General features: G+C 40.9%; 1 protein-coding gene across 1 annotated transcript in view; it reads right to left on the bottom strand.

Moving 5' to 3' along the window:
* LARGE1 (LARGE xylosyl- and glucuronyltransferase 1) overlaps positions 1 to 21879 on the bottom strand; it is a 405097-nt gene that overhangs the window by 73017 nt on the left and 310201 nt on the right. Inside the window, 1 exon segment of the mRNA XM_048499683.1 lies at positions 866 to 978. Coding sequence (XP_048355640.1) covers positions 866 to 978 — 113 coding nt within the window.

The following is a 21879-nucleotide window of genomic DNA, read 5'->3' on the forward strand; positions in this document are numbered from 1 at the left end:
CGCTCTCAGAATGACAATGCAGTCAACACAGGTTGTTCAAGACTCGGTACATAATCGTTCTTGCAAAGTTTAACTCTGGCTGTGAATGGGATGTGTTAAAAGTGAGTCTGAGCAGGTGTCCCCCAAGCATCTGCTCTGCCATCACTAGGCAAGAGACAGGCCTGGCTGATGCTTTATTTCCTACAGGTCTCATGTCCTGGAGGTGAGCCACATAATCATCAGCTATGCATGTTTGGAGAGATAACAGTGAACCACACACCATCAAACATAGGAACTTGGTGAGAAACAAGCCCTAGCCAAAATATTTCAATTCTCATATTGTTTTCAGAGAACTTTCAGAAATTCCATTTGTTTCATCATCACTTCCCAAATTCCCACATGCCTGGAGAAATGCCCTCTCGATTGCTTATACTTAACTTACAACTTTCAGTTCCCAATAAGCACTATTTGCAGACTACTGTCATTATCCCTCCACCCACCAACACCCCTGTTTGGTGCTGTGTGCAATTCTCAAAGGAATGATGCTGGTCCTTGTATCAACTACTACTAGTTGCAAAGGACTATCAGGATGAGGGCAATGAGCACAGCCATTCAATTGCAGTGCAAAAGGCAGAACATCAGCACCAGAATGGATTTAAAAAAAATGGGTGACAAAGAACAGAGACCAACCCCCAACACATATATAAGCAGGCATTTAATATTTATAGCAAATTTTTAAAATGTTATCCATTCACTTTCATGGAATGATTTTTTCACATGAACATTTTCATGGGAAATCTTTTAGCAAAACTTGTATTTGAATGAAAAGGAACTGTTGTGTCTCAGGAACAATCTTTATGCCATTACCTTGAAATTACACACTTACCTGGTCAGCCAATGAAGTGGAGAGCATGCTCATTAGCTCTCTTTCAGCTGTGAGTCTCCACATCTGCTCCCATTTCATCTTGCGTAATTTGTCCAGAAGTAGCAGAATGACCCCTGGAATCAACAAACGGTAGAAAGAACAGGCAAGCTGCACTGAAAATGTGTTACAAAAGAACCTTCACGCACCAGTGCTGCACGACAAGGGTTAAAACAAGCACTTTGTACAAAAGGGCATAGGAACGATAAGGCATTATCAGCCCATCATTTTGCTGAAAACAAAGAATCAAAAACTATTCTGTCCAAAAATATGAACAGTTTTCTAATGTAAAAACTCCACATATTGGATTGTTTTTCTTAGCAGCTGAACTTTTGAGGTTCAAGAATCTCAGAAGTAACAATGTCTATTCCCAAGTGCTTATGCATCATGTTGGAATATGTGTATATAGGTATAGTGTGATACTGTTCATGACTTTCTCATTAGGAGCTGATTTGGAAGAGTTTTTGAGGGACTTGTTTTTCCCAGAGCATAAAATTCTCATGGGGGCAAATGGAAAAGATTAGTTACATCTGTTAATGATGGGCACTGCAATGGGCACAGAGTCAACAGAAATCTGCACGTGAAACAGGATGCTTTATATTCATTATAGCTGATTCCCACCCCCTCTCACCCTTTAAGCTGTTCTGTATGTTTCTAAAAACAAAACTTAAGAAAAAAATCAGTGGATGAAGGTGACGAAGTACAAAAACTGAGTCTGTTTTTAAGGAAGCTTTTAATACTGTGTCTCAATGAGCTTGCTCAAAAAGTAATACCAGTGGACACAGATAAGAACCCCATTTGGAGGATGATAACCGGCTGTTGGCTGCTAAATAAAAGAGTCCTGATAAACCGAAGCATATAGTGTAGTTAGGAATTGTCTTGTGGGATCAGTGATAGGCCCTCTCTCACTTAACATCCTCATTAGTGCAACAGGGGAAAAACGTAGAGAATATTAATAAATTTTAACTTAGATGGAGGTAGCCTAAAATTAACATGTCAGGATAAACACTGTTAAGCATCCAGGAGCTGATGACATGCATTTACACAGGGTGAAAAACTGAGGAGGGAGAGAATCCAAAAGGACTAGAAGTGTAACTCTAGCTAGAGCTACACCTTTCTAAGTCCTTCAAAAGCAATGAGTTTAGAATGGTATAATTGCTTAGGACTGCACTATGAAGAAGGTAGCAAAAATCCTAAAAAAGATTTCATGAACTGAAGAATGGTTTCTAGTTAGAGAGTGAAAGCTTCTATGGAAGAATGTGGTGTTACATCCAAGCTTATCAAATTACACTTGGCAACAAAGCACCAAATGTCTAGGAAATATGAATTCTGCATTTGTGTATCGGTGGTGTGTGTGAGAAATAAATCTAACGAGGGCTGGGAGACAGGGGAAAGGTGATCAAGCTCTACCTGTTGATCCTATCAACTTACTTAGGGATTATTTTGGAGCTGCAGGCACCAGGGAAGAGACAGGGCACCATTAATTGCAGAATATGCCCTAGCAACAACCATGCACTACACTCAGGTAGTCACTGACACCCAAATGGCTGGTGACGCTAATTGATCAGGAGAGAGCTTCAAGGGAAGTGTCCCTAGATAAAATGGCTGGCCAGGTCTTGAGCACTGATTGGACAGAAGAAGGCTTCAGAGGAGGGTTGTTGCCTCACAGACCTCCACCCCACCTTAGACATATTTAAATGCTATAGTCCATTATTCTTTTTATATGCCTTTGTCTTCGCATCAGGGGAATCTTGTTAGGCATGTTTACCTTGGCACCCACTAATTAAGGTCATGTGGCTTGGTTGGATAATCCTGACTAACAGAAGTTATAAAGCTTTGTTGATATGCATCTTTATTCATTACCTCCCTTCTCTTTATCCCTGGTAGGGAGTTGACAATGGCCCCCTTCAATTACCAGGTAGAGGTCACCTGGGAATCTTGATCTGAGACTGCAAATGCCTTAGCAGACCAGGTGCTCAGGAGCAACAGCAGCAGAAGGCCATTGCTTTCACATCCTACACGTGAGCTCCTGGTGGGCCACTGCGAGTAGCAGAGTGCTGGACTAGATGGACTCTGGTCTGATCCAGCAGGCTTGTTCTTATGTTCTTAACTTTCCTTCTGGAAGTCTCTACTTCTGTTGACTCAAGTCTTCTCCTGAGCTGGGTCCTAAGCCCACACTTATCCATTCTCTCATTCACTCAGCCATTGTCCACACTTGGATAGGCCAGGTACCTAAACACAGGTTCCCCTTAAGCTGATTTTTCACTTCAATTTCAAAATTTTCTGTTCTTTTCCTTGAACAGGAAGGAAAAAACAAACAGCCTGTGCCATTAATTACACAAAACGTACATTTGCAAGCTCTGTGGTTTTCGGCCTGAAAGTCATTAAAAACTTAACTCTTATTCATTCATTCATTCATTCATTCATTCATTCATTCATTCATTCATTCATTCATTCATTCATTCATTCATTCATTCATTCCATTTGATAAACCGCCCTACCCCCTGAAGCCTGCTGTCTAGCATGGTTAAAACTTTCTGCCATGAGAGGAAAATATTTCAGTCATTTGAGAATGGTAATAATAACAGCAATAATTGGAATTGCTTGCTGAAGGAACTTCTGGAGAAGAAAGTATGGCAACATATTTGAGTGACATTTGTTTAAAATACCCATTTTGCCTTTAAAGCATCCTAGACTTTACTGCATCATCTTTCCTTTTCTGATGAAAGAAGGCATCAGGGAAAACATCCCCCTTGATGAAATTTTAGCTAAACTTTTTCTAAAGGACACAATGCATTTCTACACAAAACTCCACACAACATTTGAACAGAAAGAGAATAGTAATCCTGTCTGTGATTTCATGTGGGGGAATGTGGGAAACAAGCCATCTGTTTCAAAGAACATCACTGAGGAATGACGGAGAATTGAGGGAAGGTCAGTAGAATCTTCTCACTGTGGCAACAGATTAGGAAAAAAATAACCGTTTTGACTGTGGATTACCTACTGCAGATGGCAAGGAGTTTCAGTTTGGGTATAAAAAATGTAATGGAACATGCATGGTTGACACTCTCAAATGTGCAAAGCAGATTTTATGTTTATATATAATGTATATTTTAAAATCTGAAAAATGCCAAATAAATGCATTTTGAAAGTATTTTTTTCTAATTTTTTCACTCTATTTTCCAATTCTTCTCACAGGCAGGCGGATTATAGTGTCACAACTGAAGAGATTAAGGGGTTATCAACAAAGGCAGCTGAGAAGCAGAGACTGGAAGGGGGCAAAAAACAAAGGATGGGAAATGCAAAACTATAAATGACATGGCCCAAGACTGTTTAAAACAACTCCCCCCATTTTTTTTTAAGCACAGTGGCATGGAAATCCATTTATAAGAGTTTGAAAAGAATGCACAAGTGATTTCTGCTGTCAATTGAAGGAAAGATTTAAGACTATCAGACCACCCAGGGATTGCTTGCCCACAGATTGAAGCAAACAAGCCAATTTATAGCAGTTTGGAATACTTACTTCTAAAAAGGCCACATAATTTCCATCAGCATTAGTGAGAGCCAAGGGAGCAAATTAATTCTACACATTCCTCGCTGGTTAGTGTAATAACATCAGAAACAGGCATATTTTAAAACAAAAATAATTAAATCATTAAAAGTTTGAATGGATGACTGTCATTTTTTTTAAGTAGCCAGAGTCCACATGGTATCTGTGTAACTTCTTCCTCTGTTAACAGGATGGAAAAATTCATGTTTCCCAATATACTTCAAGTCCTGTATTAAGCTGTGGGAGAGACAGATTTGCCTCACAGGGACTTTCCTTTCCCCAGAGTTAGACTATAATTCAAGCTAGATTCATGTTGACAAACAGCAGAATGCAGGGGACAAAGGGATTTGTCCTCATCTGTTGCATACGGGTGGGGGTGGAAGGAATCAAAGGATTTTTTCCCTTAGACATCTGGCCTCTGCTGTGGATCGTTTCATCTTCGGATGACAGTACAACAGCACATTTCTCGCTTATTTTCCCACAAATAAGGAGAGGTGAAATTATGCCAGCAAGGACTCTCAAAGAACGTGAAGGAAGATGCAAGTGAGTCATGTAAATTAGCAAGGTCATGACTAGTTAAAGAAAACTTGCCAAACTAATACAAAGCAACATGATGGAGGCACGGATGTCTCATGTAAATACATCATCAGGCATGCTGCTTTAAGGTATCAACATGTAGCTCCAGGGGAAAATGGCCTAAATGCTTTTTTTGGATGTTTCTGTACCACAAATTAATATCACTTTAGGATTTAGGGGGTGATGGACCATCTATTATTTTTTTAAAAATATTTCATTATGCTGAAACCTGTTTTTATACGAAAGATTAAAGGGAAGGTACACCCACAATAATGATAAGAGAAAATTTGTACCCACCAGGCTGAAGACTAAAAAATCACAAGGTATTTTATAACATCATAACAATGTTGAAGAATTATTTCAAAACAATTTTGCACAATACCGGTACATAGGAACACAGTAAATATTTTTAATTGTTATTGTGTTAAAAAAGAAATTTTTTTTTACCGTGTTCCTATGTACCTGTATTGTACAAAATTGTTTTGAAATAATTCTTCAACATTGCTATGATGTTATAAGAAACCTGTTTCTAGGCACAGATAATGGATAAGATATAATGGCAAATTTTGGATCATCATTAAGTTAGTAAGCCTGATAGATTATACATTCCCCCCCTCCCTTTTACATTGTAATTACAGGCAAAACCACAGTTAGTTGTTACATGTGAACCACAAATAATCACATGCTTCCTTTCCTCCCCCCAAAAAAGGATTTCAAGGCAGGGAAGAAATAAAAAATCAAGAGCCATGTAATATTTTTTGTTAGGCCCAACCAAAATGGCATAAAACATTGGTTGAGATGTTACCATGAAAACATAGGATGTTTAAGGGGAAAGGAGAAGGGAACAAGTGACCCTGAGAATAGCCCACACGTAATCATGTAATAACAAACTATGGTTTGTTGTTATGCTTGAAGACTTGTTTGTAAATTTCAGTGTAATTTCCGCATAGTGGAACAGGTGTGAAAATGGCCACCAGTTTTCTGGAGGACCATTTCTTTTTGCTTCACAAAAAATTTAGCAACTGGGATTTGAGCAGATTCCAACTACCCTGATTTAAATGCAAAATCCAGATTTGGCAACCTCTAAGTGGATCCACCTAGAATTCTTCCAGAATCACAATGGATCTTCAGAATGTAAAGATCACTTACCCTAGAACAAATAGCAGTTTTGAAGGATTGGCTGTACTGCACCACAACCCCATTGAGTCCCGTCTCCACCCAAAACACCACTCTCAACAAGCACTGCCCCCAAATATCCAGTAATTTTCCCAGCTGGAGTTGGCAACCCAAGAAAGTATGCAACTGATGAAAAAGATTAAACCCTGAATGATGCCATCTTTTTTGAAGCAGCTTTTTTGAAAAAAAAGGGGGGGGGTATTGTTTTCTTTGGCCCTTCATATAATTTTCACATTAATGCTTCATGTGCCTCTTCTCCTCCCCCTAGGCAGGATCCCGTGCCAGCTTGAGGGCACTGCCTGCCAGTTTTACCATAACTTAAGGACCACACTGTGTACATGCCTTCATTTTCTTTCTAAACCTTGGCAGGTGCAAGATTGTTACTCCCTTAGTATCTTCTCTTGGGATAATTCTGATGAAGAAAGATAGGCAGGTATTGAAATCTGCACAAATACCATGGGAGGAAATTACAAAACAGCATGTCAGCCAAAGATGCTGTTATGCATGCCGCATAGGCAAATCTGTTGGCTTTTTCATATCCTTCCAATTTATTATGCTACTCATTTCATGACAGGTTATATTAAATACAAATAGGTTAAAGACTTAAACGCAAGTAAACCCCATGAAATTTCATAAAGAATTGCTTCAGTTTCCCTCTTACACCCTCCCACACACCTAGCAGGTCGTGTCTCCCTCGCTCCCAGTTTTCAGAAGAAACACCTGTGATTTTTTTTTGTCAGTACGAAGAGTAGAGCAAGGTTGGTGAAGTTTTCAGCAGGGGTGTACAGTGGGATTTTAATCTCTCTTCCAAATACTGGGTACATTTGTACTTGCATGGGAAGAAAGCTCTTCAAGGGTGTCTTTACTTGAAGCCTTTCCTTCACAGTCAGTCAGTTCCTGGTCTGCTGGGCCCTTCAATGGTACTTTAATTCCCCAACTCAAACCAGCCTCAGCTGTTCCCAAGGTGTTGGTTTCTAATTGTTCTCTTGTTCCTGTTTCCATTGATTTCTTCCATTTCCTACCATGTAGATCCAACAAAATAAGGTGGGCCTGTTTATAATCCATGCAGACTCCTTTGTTTTTCTTCTCCCACGAATTATACTGTACTAAAAACATTTCAAAATGCCTTTAAAAATGGGTTCATGCAGTCTTGATTGAGAGATTATACAAAGGCAAGATGACATTCTAAATAAACGTGTGTTTCCACAGCCAAAGATGTGTGTGCGTGCGCATGTGTGTCAAGTGCCATCAAGTCACAGCTAACTTATGACAACCCAGTAGGGTTTCAATGTAACAGATTAACAGCAGTAGTCTGCCATTGTCTATTTCTGCATAGTGACCCTTGTTTTCCTTGGTGGTCTCCCATACTAACCAGGGCCGATTTTGCTTAGCTTCTGAGATCAAAGAAGATCAAGCTAGCCTGGGCCTATCCAGGGCAGGACCAAGACTTGTAACACTTTCCCCATTGTCCTTTAGCTCCATTAGCTGCTATTTGTAAAAACCGAACAAAAATAAAAAGCACAATGACATCATATTATGCACCTTCTTTAATTAAACTGGCCAAATGCAGGAAAACTCATGGCATACTGGTCAAATGTTTATGACAACATCTCATTTGGTCCTCGGCCGTGTTTTGTGCCTTGAAGAATTTAGCAAAACCATCTTCAAAGCATGCAAAGGTTTTATACAGTGTGCAAAATAAGAATACTCAGTGCTCCTGAATTTTAACTTCTTTCTCTTTTAAAAAAAGGACAAAAATGTGGCAGGCTTTAAACTTTAAAGTGAGTTTTCCTTGATAGTAGAGAGATGAAGAATGGCATAATGTATCAACCGATCACTCTGGATGTATGCACTGAAAGTGGGCCTTTGATGCAGCGTTATCCATGCATTAAGCTTATTATATTGTGAATGTTTATGATGACAGCAAAACTGACCTTCCTAGTATTTAGTTTCGACAGATATTTTGAAATCATGCATTGAAAATATGAGGATTACGTCTTTGCCTCTGATGTGATGCTGGGAGAATCACAAGAAGTTGAAAGCTGCATTCATATGGACCCTAAGCAATGGGACTAAGATACTAAACTCAAATAAGCATAGATGTATTGGACTTATCCTATTTCTAATGACTCATTTATAGACTTAACTTACTTGAAACATGTGATGCCATTTTCCTAACAGCAGAAGAAAAGTATCTATTCTATTTTCTGCATGTCCATCTAAATGGGTACAGTACATAATTCACTGGTGATAGTTTACCATATTAGTCAAGCTAGTGTCTTTAAAACTCTTACAGTTCAATCCTAAAAAGTGATGCCCTTCTAACTACATTGATATCAGAACCTTTAGAAGGGCATAATTGTTTAAGATTTGCACAGATGCAATGCAATCCTAAACATGGATTATGAGAGTGCACTTAGGATAGCAGCCTTAGATTCCTGTTTAATAATCTGTATACCCATATTGTAAAAGGTTTACATTGGTTTAGATGGATGGCATGGAGGACAGATCTAGCATTGGTTAAACTCCAGGATTGCTATGTGGAACCTCCAAGTCTCAAGTCACTGTACAAGCTCCTGGATAACAGATGCTGGAGATAAAACCAGGATGACTCTTGGCAGCCACCCCACCTCCAGAGTGGGAGCTAGCACCCAGGAGTTGAGCCACCCGAGTGTCAGCGGGGGCCCTGCACCCTCCCCCCTTCACAACATCTAGGAAGGCACAAAAGGTTGCCTCAGCCATCTGCCACAGGCCAAAGATGATGGGGGCACCCATAAACAGCCCCATCCTTGCCTCAATTTTCAGTCTGCCGACAGGCCTTATCTTGTACTGCTGCTTAAGATGAAGTGGGCAAGAGTGGGCAGCAGTGGCCATGAAGGAGCATGACAGGGCCAAGAGCCGGTGGATGGGGTGGAGGACAGCTCTGGGTTGCACGCAACACAACAGCAGCCCGACAATGTGGCAAGGAGTTCCCCACCCCATGGGAAGCAAGGAGGGCAAGGCAGGCTAGAGGCTGGCCTGTTCCCGCTGACCAGACCTTGACATTCCCACTTGGGAAAGGGCAGGATAGGGATAGATGAGGGATGGGTTGGACAGAAGAAAGTGAGGGACAAGGGAAACAGCCATTACAACCAAGGAAGGGTGGGCTTGAGCTTGGCCCCAAGGCCGCGACTGGTGGATTGGGGGATAGCTATAAAAGGAAGGAGGAGACTCAAGCAGAGGATTATACCTGACCACCTGTTCCCAAAGATAGGGAGCTCTGTTGATTGTGAGGGAGAGGCAGCAAATGAACCCTTCTCCCGCACTTCTGAGGCAGAGCTGAAGACCCCGGTGCTGGTGAGTCCTGCAGAAGGGCTGGCACAGGAAGGATGATTGTGGAACACTTAATGGCTTGCTGGAAGCTGCCACTGCAAACAGAGTGTTAGGCTAGATAGACCATTGATCTTCTCCAGTGTAACTATTCTTATGGCCTTAAAGTACTGCTGTGTACAGCAATGATTCTGGCCAATACCACACTTCCTCTCCAGTCATGCATGATTAAATCATGGAGAAGTGGTTCCTACAGTGCTGGATATATACGTGAATGGAGAACTAGGCATTATGGCACAGGTTCAACGGATTCTACCAGACTGAACTGGCAATTTCTGGCAATTACTTCTTCTTTCTCCAGATTCCCTTCATGTCATTTCTCAGGGTCCCTATCCTCAGGACTAGCATTTCTGGGAGGTTAGCGGGTTGCACAGGGTGGGAGGAGGGGCAGGAAAAACAAAGGATTCTGCATGGATTATAAACAGGCCCATTTTATTTTGTTGGATCTACATGCAGGACACTAAAATACAACCCATCCCAGCCAAATCATTTGACTACTTTGAAGGTTTCAAGAGAAGGTAGCATCATAGCCACAAGCAAAAAACAATGGAGCAGCTTGCAATATCTGAAGTTATACCTTCGCTCAATTTTAGCAGCTTTAGTGAATCACTTGTAATATTGTTGGCTACTTTATGGGGGGGGGGGAGGGAAGAGAATCAGTGTGGTGTATTAGTCACACTGTTGGACTAGGATCCGGGAAATTCAAGTTCAAATACTCACTCTGCTGTGGAAACTTGCTGGGTGACCTTGGGCCAGTCACATACTCTCAGCCTCAACCCTAGCTAGTGTTTGGGTGTCAGACCTCCAAGGAAAACCAGAGGTGTGATGTGGAGGCAGGCAAGGGCAAAACACCTCTAAACACCTCTCGCCTTGAAGACCCTATGAGGTTGCAGTAAGTCAGTTGTGGCTTAATGGCAAAACACCAAAACATTTTGTGGAAGGGTGGTTCACCAAAGATCGTAGTCATTTTTTTTCTATCCTTAGCTTTTTCAAGGTGGCAACCCAACTAAACATAGGGATTTAAAGTGCTGTCAGTTAATTTTGATAAGCTTTACCCCTACATAAATGGCAAAATTTAAGCAGCAGTAGTTAGATCTTCAAAGGAATCCACTGAGTGGGATACATCAATTGATAGATATACCTTTTTCACACTGTTGTGAATAACCTGTATGTCAGAAGAGTGTAACGTGAGAATAACAACTCCAAAAGATATGCAGATGATGGGAAAAGGATAGTGATGAGGATCTGAAGCATGATAGCCTGGGGGATTACAGGGCTGGAACAAACAGTGTAGACAGAAAGAAGTTGTTTTGTTAGCTCAAAGGTATGGATGGATTTGCAGATTCTTCGACCCTTTCCGCACGGGCCAATTAAACTGGGATAACACCAGTAAAAAAATGAGGTGGGGGGGGGGGGCTTTGCACGGATCCTGATCCTAACATTCCCGCCCCCAACCGGGGTTTTTCGAGAATCACATTATGTGTGATTCTTTTGTTTTGATGCAGCTTGCGAGCCGTGTTAAAACAAGACAAATGCAAATAACATGATTCTCAAAAACCCCTTCCCCAGCTCTCATCTATGGAGCCACGCAGGAGAAATGGGCCATATACTCCATGGGTCAGCAGTCATGTGAAGGGGCTGGGGCGTGGCCGGATTCACGTAACCCACCTTTCCTCCACTTTTTTTAGCCTATGTGGAAAGGGCCTTCATTAACTTCCCTTTCTTTTTCGAGGCATAGAGCAGTGTTTTCCAACCTTTTCGATGTCACAGTACCCTTGGCCTCACTCTTCATATTTCATGGTACCCGCCATCCTCCCCCCACCTACCCCTCCCAGTTCCCCTGCTTGCCACCCCCCACCTTCCCCTCCCAGGGTGAAGGGAAGCACGGGGGTTGGTGGTGGGTGGGAAGTGGCTACTGACCTTGCAGCAGGCCTTGCCCCCGGGCCAGCTCCATATCCTTGCTGGTGCTGGAGGGAGACACCGCAAAAGTGAGGAGGGCCGGTAGCATTGCCGCGGTACCCCTGGGACATGCTCACGGCACCCCAGGGTACCACGGAACCCTGGTTGGGAATTGCTGGCATAGAGAATACATACAAGGAATAACTCTACTCCTCCCTCCCACCTTCACAGCCCTTTTCTATTCCATCTCTCTACCTATTGAGAACGACTCTTCTAGTACATCTGGAGGATAAACACAATGGACTCTCTTTTGAAACTATTCACTCGACATGCGACCTTGAGCAAGTCTGTTGCCTTCCCTCTCCCTCCTCTGCCCCCATCTTAAGTAGATATTATTATTTAATCATTGTTGAAACTCAACATGAATAAAGGGGATAAAAGTATTTGGTAAGTGAGAATCTTTATTATCACTGCTGCTGCTGCTGCTGCTGCTGCTACTACTACTACAACTATGCAGTTTTATGGAATACCCATTATCTGTTACATGGCTTTTGTTCAGCTTAGTCACCTGGACAGAACTGTTTGGCTTTGATGTGTGATTCTTTTGTCTGAGCTAAAATTACTGTTGAGAGGACTCCTATCACTAAAAAGAGAAGAACACTTCTTGAGTTCTGGACACCATAATTAGTTATCAAGCTCCTTGGTTCTTACTTCAAAATGTGCTCTGCCTCCCTCAATGTTCACAGCAGGACAGAGAGAAACAAAAATCCTTTTTGTATAGCATGTAATCTACAGTACAATACACAAAGCCCAATACACAGGGTCTGAAATAATATGACAGCCTGATTTCTTCTTCATTTGAATGGAAAAGCTGAGATGAGGATGTATCATACTCACTAATGGAATTACTTTGTACTCTACATCAGTATAAAAAGATGACGTGAAGAAATGCAGGGCAACAACATGCAACAACCAGCAAAAACTTTTTCCTGTGGCTTTTAATGAGCACATGCCTACTTTGTTATATGTTGTTTTCTATTTGGCTTTAAATGTCACCATTTTTTTTAAAAAAAATTAGACCCATGTTTGGTTCTTTCTGTTTTTTTAGGGTGGTGTTCAATATCTTGTTGTATGTGTGCCTTTTATCATGTTGCATACTCCTCTGAAATTCTGGAAAAGTTACTTATAAATTCTGTGAATCAAGAAGTCGCTCATTAAGACAGAAGGCTCAGGCATGGTACTCTAAATGAATAAGGCTTGGTGATGGTATAAAGCAGGGCACTCCAATGTGGCAATCACTGCACCTTTTATGATGCCAACCAAATGTTTTTAGGAAGTGGGTGGGGTCAGGTAGGGTTTTTGCCCAGTAAGGCTTCTGATTGACTAGATTGGCTGCGCAGGCTTTTGAAATGTTGCTTTGGTAGTAGCTGCCACCACAATACAAGAATCTACATTGTGTTGCTGAAATTAAGCCATGGCAATCATTTTGTGGCTGCTCTGAGTCCTAGAGCAGCCATTTTGTTACTGCACTCACCATGCTGTGTCAAAGTTCCAAATGTGCCCACAGGCTCAAAAAGGTTGGGGACCCCTTATCTAAAGCAAGACTGATCATCTCTTATATACTGTTCTATTCTCCAAACAGTGGCGAGTGAACCCTTGAAGCTACCTCACACTGAGACATACTCAAGTGTAGATGAATCAGTATTATCTTCTGCAACTCACAGCAGCATTTCAAGATCGCAGATTGAGGTCCTTTGCCTACTACCTGGCCTTTTAATTGTAGATGCTGGAGACTGAATTTTAGACCTTCTGACACACAGCCAGATGCTTGCCCATGAAGTCATGCCCCCATCCCATATCTGAGATCAAACACACCCTCAAAAGTGGTGAGGCACACAAAAAAAGATGGGGTGCCTTTTTCTTACAACCTAGGAACCTTTTGTCTTTCTAATTTGAGAGAAACTGCAGACATTCTTTTCATCTCACCTTGATTTGGTAGAGGTGACAGACCATCAGCTGGCTATCCATGCAGTTAACCTGAGGTGTGAAAGTTTAAATTGCTAAGGGACAGTGAACATTAGATAAGAGTGCCATTTTATTAATGTTAACTGTAATGCCATTATTCCCTGAGTAGGCAATGCAACTGCATGTTCCATGTCTAAAAAGATAATGTGATTTGCTTTTACTTCCATTTCTAAAATGTCAAACACTTTGTATACACTTGACCTAAGTTTAAAATGAAGTTTGGAAACTGAGAAAGAGGATAAAAATCCTGAAGTCAGGCTGATCTGCGGCTAATTTTTAGATATCTAGAAATTAACTGCTAGCAGTAGATGGTGTAAAATATTATGCAGGGAAGAAGCCATTAAAAGAATAAACTGCTATTTCAGGGTTGCATTGCTGGCATAGACACATGACGCAGATCTCCTAGCCCTATTGCCCTTCTATTAGGATACATACATTCACTTACGGTTTACAGCATTCCAGAATCAATCTATTTTTGTACAGATGTGTACAAAAAAGAAGTTGACCTACAAAAAAGTCAAATACTAGTCCTCATAGACTCTGCCACAAACATTTAAACAACCAACACACAATAAGCAACCGAGAAGGGGGGAGAAGTATTGCTGGATGTCCCTCTTGAACAGCAAGAAGTGAATAGTTCTGCCTTTTGTTTTACATGTTAATTTTAACAGTGAAACATTTATTTATCAGTAGGCTCGAGAAATACCGAAAATATTTGGTAAAATTCAGATTTGGCTTTATTCGGGAATAAAATTAACTGTATACCCGAATAAGAGGAATACCATATTCAGTGTACCCAAATATATTCGGATATCCCAAATAATTTGGGTCTGTCTTATTTTTGTTAGTATTTTTAAGGTTTTTTGGGTTTTGGCCTGTAGGGGGCGCTTTTTAAAGACTAGAAGCACCAAAATTGCATGGTGTCTTCAGGAGACAATCCTGAAGTTTGCAGAAGTTTGGTTCAGAAGGTCCAATTTTATGAACCCCCAAGGGGTTACCCCATCTCCTATTGTTTCCAATGGGATCTAATAAGAGCTGGGGGCTACCCCATTGAGGGTCCATAAAATTGGACCCCCTTAAAAAAGCTTTCCAAACTTGGGTGGTATCACCTGGAGAGTCTCCTGAAGATACCCTGCAAATTTGGTGCTTGGACTCTCTAAGCAGCTCAGCATTCAGTCAGCGTTGAGGGGAAGGGTGCAGGGTGGGAGGGGGACGGGACAGAAAGACTTGCTTTCTGTCCTATCCGCCCCCCCCCCAGACACCCTTCTCAATGTTGATGACTGAGTGCTGGGCTGCTTGGACTTTCTAAGGGTCCAGGGAGGGGGGGGATGGGACTGAGAGATTCTTGACTTTGAACACCATTCTTTATATATATACACCCCTGATGGAAATTAAGGTTGAGGTATCTCAGAGGAAAATGATTCATCCATTCCAAGGATACTCATTCCATCTAAGCCTAGTTGCTACAATATCACATCAAAACTAGACAGATGAAATTTAAATCTCCCTTGAACCTCTCATGCAGTTTTAAGTGAGCCAGACCATTGGTCCACTTTTCTCAGGGAAAGATGACAGGAAGATATGAATGAAACCACCACATCTTCCTGTCTCGGTCCCCCCTCCCCCCTGACATTCTCTTTTAGCTTAAAAGAATCTTGCTGACGGATCAGCTCCACCAAACCAGTACTGTTTGTGCTGTTAAACATAGCACTTTGATACAAGTGCTCCGGGCAGCTATTAGCAACACTCTCATTTTAAAATAGTCATGTTCGCCATTTTGTTTCCTGTGGTAGCATGGAGCCTCCAAAATGGAAGGTACAACCATGTACACTCCAGAGATCTGTACCTGTCCTCCCCCACCCAGGAGTTAACTTTTTTGGGAGGAAGGGATTGGAGAATCTGAGGGGGACCCTCTCTCCCAGCATCATTTCCTCCCTCTTGGAGGTGTCCAATCAGGGCTGCTAATTAGTAAAAAGACAATAAGAAGCAAATGATCCTATTTACAGACAAATCATTTTCATTTCTAGTTTTCAGGCATATTTCGCCACTCCTGAATACATCTTCCATTGTCAGCTAATTGCCTGATGCAATAAGAGATAATAACCTGGGATAGCTTTTGCATATATTGAAGAGATACCTGCAGTAATGATATAAAAAAAATATAATATGCCAGGTGAACTCAGTTAATCAGCAATTGTCTTTTAAAAAAAAAGAACCTGAGAGTCAGTGACAACATATACATCACTGGAATGTGTTCATTAAGAAGTGGAAGAGTTTATTTAATGAGCCAGTGATCTTTAACTATCGTTGCCACTTGGAGAGAGTTCTTGCTACCTGAGTGTCATGCATAGATTTCAAGTAGTCCACAGGTGGGACCCCCAGTGAAATGAATACGGTTTGTAGCCCAGGAGCCCTTTGAGGATCAAATTGCTCTTTGATGAAGCACCACACTGGGTTTCACTGGCTAAAGGACTGCAGGAATCTGACTGAAGTGGCTAAAATGACTTATTATGCTGAATGGTGGCTCAAACAGTAGACACGAACAGCAGCTGACAATGGAAATCTCTCAGGCATAAATGAAAGTGGTGTTGCAAAACATCCTTCACACTGAATAGTTGTGTTTTTTTTAAAGTTTGGTTTTCTTCAGGCAAAAGTATCAGAAACTAAGTGATGATGTGTTTCCACTTGTGAAACAGATAAGACAGGGTGACTCACAGGTACCTGGACCTACATTTGTTGAACTCAGGAAATTTAGAAAAAAATCTGGTAGGTCTTTAAACATGTCCAAATAGTATCCCATACTCTCTGCTGTTTGCTACTGAGTTATTTTAAAAATCTATACACAAACAACCCACACAGTTTCCTGATCAGACTAGATCTGGAAGATCCAGGTTTAAAACCCCACTCTGTAATGGATGCAATTGAACAAGGATAAATGCAGAGTTCTACATTTAGGTAAGAAAAATGAGAAGTATGCATACTGGTTGGGGGATCCAATTCTGGACAGCAGTGTCTGTGACCAAGATCTAGAGATACAGGGGGACTGTAAGTTACATATTGTCATGATATATAAAAAAGAGTGAAAAGTTCACATAAAGGGTCATTTCAAGTTAGCAGGTTTGCCCAACCCAAGGACGGAGACAGACAGTCTAGGGGCAAAAGTAGCAAAGATTAACCTTTAACATGATTGGTGAATTCAACTGTAATTCTAGACCAGGGGTAGGGAACCTGCGGCTCTCCAGATGTTCAGGAACTACAATTCCCATCAGCCCCTACCAGCATGGCCAATTGGCCATGCTGATGGAGGCTGATGGGAATTGTAGTTCCTGAACATCTGGAGAGCCGCAGGTTCCCTACCCCTGTTCTAGACCAATGACAGGCTTTTGAGTGGGCGGGGAAAAGTATCCCTGATGTATGCATTTGTATATGCTAAATTGAGATAGAGTCTGAGTTAAGTTCTATGTGTGTTGAACTTTGTTATTGCTGAAGAGTTATGTATAGTATGATAGTCTTGTATAGAATAGACTTGTGTAACCTTGCAACTGCTGAAGTAAAAGCCTTCCTACGGAAAGTACATCTTGCATGGAGAGTATTCTTTTTCAAGAGTGTTAGAAGGTTGCAGTGAGCGCAAGAAGACTATAGACTTCTCATCTTACCAGAATGACTCCGCTTTATACTCTGCTGATACATATGAGTAGCCAGTGTAATACAGCAGTAATAAAAGAAAAGGTCTCACTTCCAAAAGGATGTGGACAGAGTGGAGTGAGCGTAGAGGAAAGTGATGAGGATGATACGGGCCCAGGAGACCAAGCCCTATGAGGAAAGACTGAGGTACTTGGGAATGTTCAGACTAGAGAAGGGGATGTTGCAGGGGAATATGATTACTCTCTTTAAATATTTGAAAGGCTGTCACCTAGAGGAGGGTGGGGAGCTGTCCGTGTTGGCAGCAGAGGACTCGTAATAATAAGTTTAAATTGCAGGTGGAAAGATACTAGCTGGACAGTAGGACTTTTTATTAACAGAAAAATAGTTCAGCTGTGAATCTGGCTGCTTCCTTTCACTGGCAGTTTTCAAGCAATGGCTGAATGACCACTTGTTAGGGACCGTTTTGTCTGATCCTGCATTGAGCAGGTGGTTGGACTAGATAGCCTGTATGGTCTCTTCCAGCTCTTTGATTCTATGAAAACAACAAAGCCGCAGGGTCATAACCTTTATAGAAGTCACAAAGAACTGCTATAAGGTCATAATGTTTGCATCCAACTGTTTCCACCAAATAAAGCCATAAGTCCAACCAGGACAGCTGCATTTTCCCCAGAATGCTACCTGTGGTCTCAGTATGCAGAACTAAAGCACCTGCCATTTATAAACAGGTATAACTCTTTTGCTGACAGCCACATGCCTATCATGGGACATGGATGACTGCATGCTGACACAATGGTCTTTTCTCACAGATTAACAAAGGGGAATTGTTCTGAAAGCAAAACAATTGTATTTTTCACTTATGAACGAAGATGCATTTTCTGGCACAGAATTTGAATATTTAAGGACAGTTTCATAGACATTTAAGGACAGTTTCATATCTCATTTAGAAAATGTGTATGTCCCCTTTGCAGACCTACTCAAGGCAGCTCAAAATGAAAAATATATTAAAAACAAGATATTTTAAAAGATATTTAAAATATGAACATGGTGGGTCAATAAAACAAAACAAAAACAAGTCATTATCATCATCAACCTTTATTGGCATTGAGCAAAAAAGAGCCAATAAAACAAACCAGGGCATAAAAACAAATGAAGCAAAACAGATAAGGCTGAATATGCTATTGATAAATCTGGAATATCACTTAACTTTGTCATGGCAACTAGTTTTTTCATTGTTACTAATTACTACTTGCCCACCCCGCTCCTCAGACTATAAGTACTTAATAGAGAAGAAAGCTACAAAGTAATACAGTACTTCCCACGAGACCATGAGAAGAGGGAACCAATTTTTCCATCTTATGTAAGAGGTAAGAAGTATGTCATATGTCCTGACACAGACTATATAGTTTGCTAAGACCTTGAAGTAAAATACAAGGAGGAGGAAGTAGTATAGGGCATTTCTACTTTAGGAAGCTGAACTTCACACGGCTATTTATACTGACTTGGGTCTAAAGCAGTTGAATCTAAAGCAGTAGTTTAACTTTGATATAGATACAGTTGTGCTGATGCGAATGTGACTTTCATAATCCTTTACACAAGAAGCTAGAGTAACACCTTTCCTATTTCAATTGTAAACATTTGAGTTGCTGATTCTATTCAAAGCTCACTTTCCAACTCCGTGCTAAATATTTCATTATCTTGGTCCACTGACTCTTCTCTCCTCCACCATGATTGATTTTCTTGTGGCTTTTATTTCTCCTTTGGCACTTCCTGGAGCCTTCTGGATCCCTTCAGCCCCCAGAGCTGTGTTATTTGACAGCTGCTCTAATTTACTGAGCAGGTATCTGATAAAACTTGAATTTCCTTTAGTATTTCTTCACCCTCCTCATGAGATTTATGTCTTTGTTCTCCTGCAGGAGCACTGAGTCAAACAATACATCTCAATTTTTAGGGGTTTTCTTTATGGCAACATATGCTGACTCTGTCAATAATCCATCCTTTGCTGCCTCTGAGAGGTTGAACTGTCTCATTCAATGACCTCTTGTTCCATGTTCTTGAAAAATGCTATTCCATTTCCTGTAACCTCCTATCCAATCTTCCTTTCATTCACCAGCTTTTCTGGCTTGTTTCCCCACCCCCTTTTTTACTCCTTTTTATAACTGTATGTGAGCTGGAAAGGGGCAGGTTTTAATAGATCTGTCAGCAACAACTGAAAAATGGTATTATGGGCAGACTAAATATATATAATAACCCACGAATATATAAATACACAAGGACAGAAGTCCATGAAGAATCACTGTTCAGATTACATGCCAGCGATTTCACTTGAACTCTAGATAGTGATACCTGATGGTGTCAGATAATGCAAATTGAAAAACTGAAGGGAAACAAAACAAAACCTTGATTATTTGGTGCACACACCTACTTCAGTTGAGGAGAGTTTTGTGGCCTATAGTTACCCCTTAGAAGAAAAGATACCACTTAGAAGATTTACAATTTTAATTACATCTTTTGGGGGAACTATTGTTTATTATAGATGCATATACAAGCCTCCTGCTCCAAATAAGAAATTTTAATGTATGCATTAATGTAAAATAAAACCTGTATGTGTGTATTATGCTGACAATTTTGGGTCTAAATGAACCAGGTCTTTTTTGGTGTTGGATATTCCTGACTATTTAAGTTATTAACATGGGAAGTATTTAATTTGGGTGTTAATGTCACTTGTTTTTAATTTTAGTTATCTAATACTGTGTAATAAAATGTGTACTACTTTTTTTCTTTTTCCCAACCTTTTGGTTAATAGTCAGATAATGCAATTCAGCTTCCAGAAGACCTGCCCCCAGATAGCGCCTATACCTCTGCCCATATTTTCAATGCTGTTATGCTTCAGGTTAAACTAGATGAGACATTTGGAGATCACAGAATCACAGAGCTGAAAATTGACAGCGTAAGTCATCTAGTTGAACACCTTGCTCAGGACAGGGAATCCAAGCTAGAACATTCTCAACAAATGGCTGATCAACCTATGCTTGAAAACTTTCAGCAGGGGGAGCCTCCCACCCTAGACCTTCAACTCAAATGATACAAAAGTAATGCGTAGATTTTGAAACTTCCACTCTGCCCCCCAAAAACACTTTATCAGGTTAGACACAAACAAAACATGGAAGTGGGTAAAAAAAAGTTTCAGGGCACAAATGAAAAATAACAGGTTTGCAGCTTGGATAACTCTTAAATTGGAGTGCAGGTGGAGTTGGCGATCTAAATAATTAGGTGGTGCTTGATAAAAACATTTCAAGTTGCATCAAAGACTACTGGCACAATGAAGAAAACATAGTGACATCTCTTTGAAAATATAAAAGCCAAGTGTAATAGGGATCTGAGAGAGAGAGCTGAGTTAGAACCAGCTTGTTTATTATCAAAGTGGCCATTTTGTGCTTCTTTGTGCCAGCTGCATTTGGTGAAATTTGAAATGCTTTGCACCTAGGATCGCCTACTCTAATTAAGTTTGCAACACCTCCTGTGCACAACTTCAAGACTTCCACAAGCTGAAGGCAGATCTTTTCCATCATGACCGGAAGCATCCCCCCCCCCTTTTGTACTTACTGTGTTTCTCCGAAAATAAGACAGGGTCTTATATTAATTTTTACTCCAAAAGATGGGTTAGGGCTTATTTTCAGGGGATGTCTTATTTTTTTCCATGATTTTGACCCCCCTCGTAACCAGATCTGCTGCGCAGGGGAATCTGTAACTAGGGCTTATTTTTGGAGTAGGGCTTATATTTCAAGCATCCTCCAAAAATCCAGAAAAATCATGCTAGGGCTTATTTTCGGGGTAGGTCTTATTTTAGGGGAAACAGGGTAGTATCTTGTCTGATCAAGAGTTCTCAGTAAAAGAAAATATTGCTCATTATGTTTGGGTTAGTTCTCAAAAAAGGTATTCCACTGATATTGTTCTGGGATTTTAATTAACAAATGAACATGGTTATTTGTAGATATTACATTATGAGTGTAGCTGAGGAGAAGGCATGCCTGCTCTTCAGCCATGGGAAGAAGACTACTAGATGCATAAGACTGCAGTATGGAAATGAGAGAAGGTGAGTCCTTCACCCCATATTCAGTTGTGGAAGGGAAGGCAGCATGATATATACCGATCTCGTCAGATCTTTCAAGCTAAGCAAACTGGTACTTGGACGGAAGACCACCAAGGAAGACTCTGCAGAAGAAGGCACTGGCAAACCACCTTTGCTTTTCACCTGCCTTGAAAGCCTCTTGCTGAGCTCACCATAAGCCATCTGTGACTTGATGGCAGTTTCTACACATACAAATATTCAATTGTTGAACATTTTACAGGGGACATTTTTCCATTCTTTATGATACATTCAGTGGAAGTCTGATGCTCTGCTCCAATGCAGTTCAACCTCTTTCTTCCAACTACCTACACAATTCCTGCCCAAGTGGGTATGAAACAAGATAATTCTCAGCAATTTGCATCTTTTGCTGTATTCCTATTAAAATCTCCTTTTTGCTGGAATGTCTAGACATACAAGGTTCCTCTACTCGCCATTTCATGATAGGGGCAGAGGCTGAGGCTAAGTGATAGAGCTTCTGCTTTGCACACAGAAGTTCCCAAGTTCAATCTCCACCATTTCCAGGTAAGACAGGCAGAAAGTAGTGAAAATTTTTGTCTTAAAACCTTGGAGAGCCACTGCCAGTGAGAGTAGACAACACTGACCTGGACA

This window comes from Sphaerodactylus townsendi, linkage group LG06 (assembly GCF_021028975.2).
Source record: "Sphaerodactylus townsendi isolate TG3544 linkage group LG06, MPM_Stown_v2.3, whole genome shotgun sequence".
Taxonomy (NCBI): domain Eukaryota; kingdom Metazoa; phylum Chordata; class Lepidosauria; order Squamata; family Sphaerodactylidae; genus Sphaerodactylus; species Sphaerodactylus townsendi.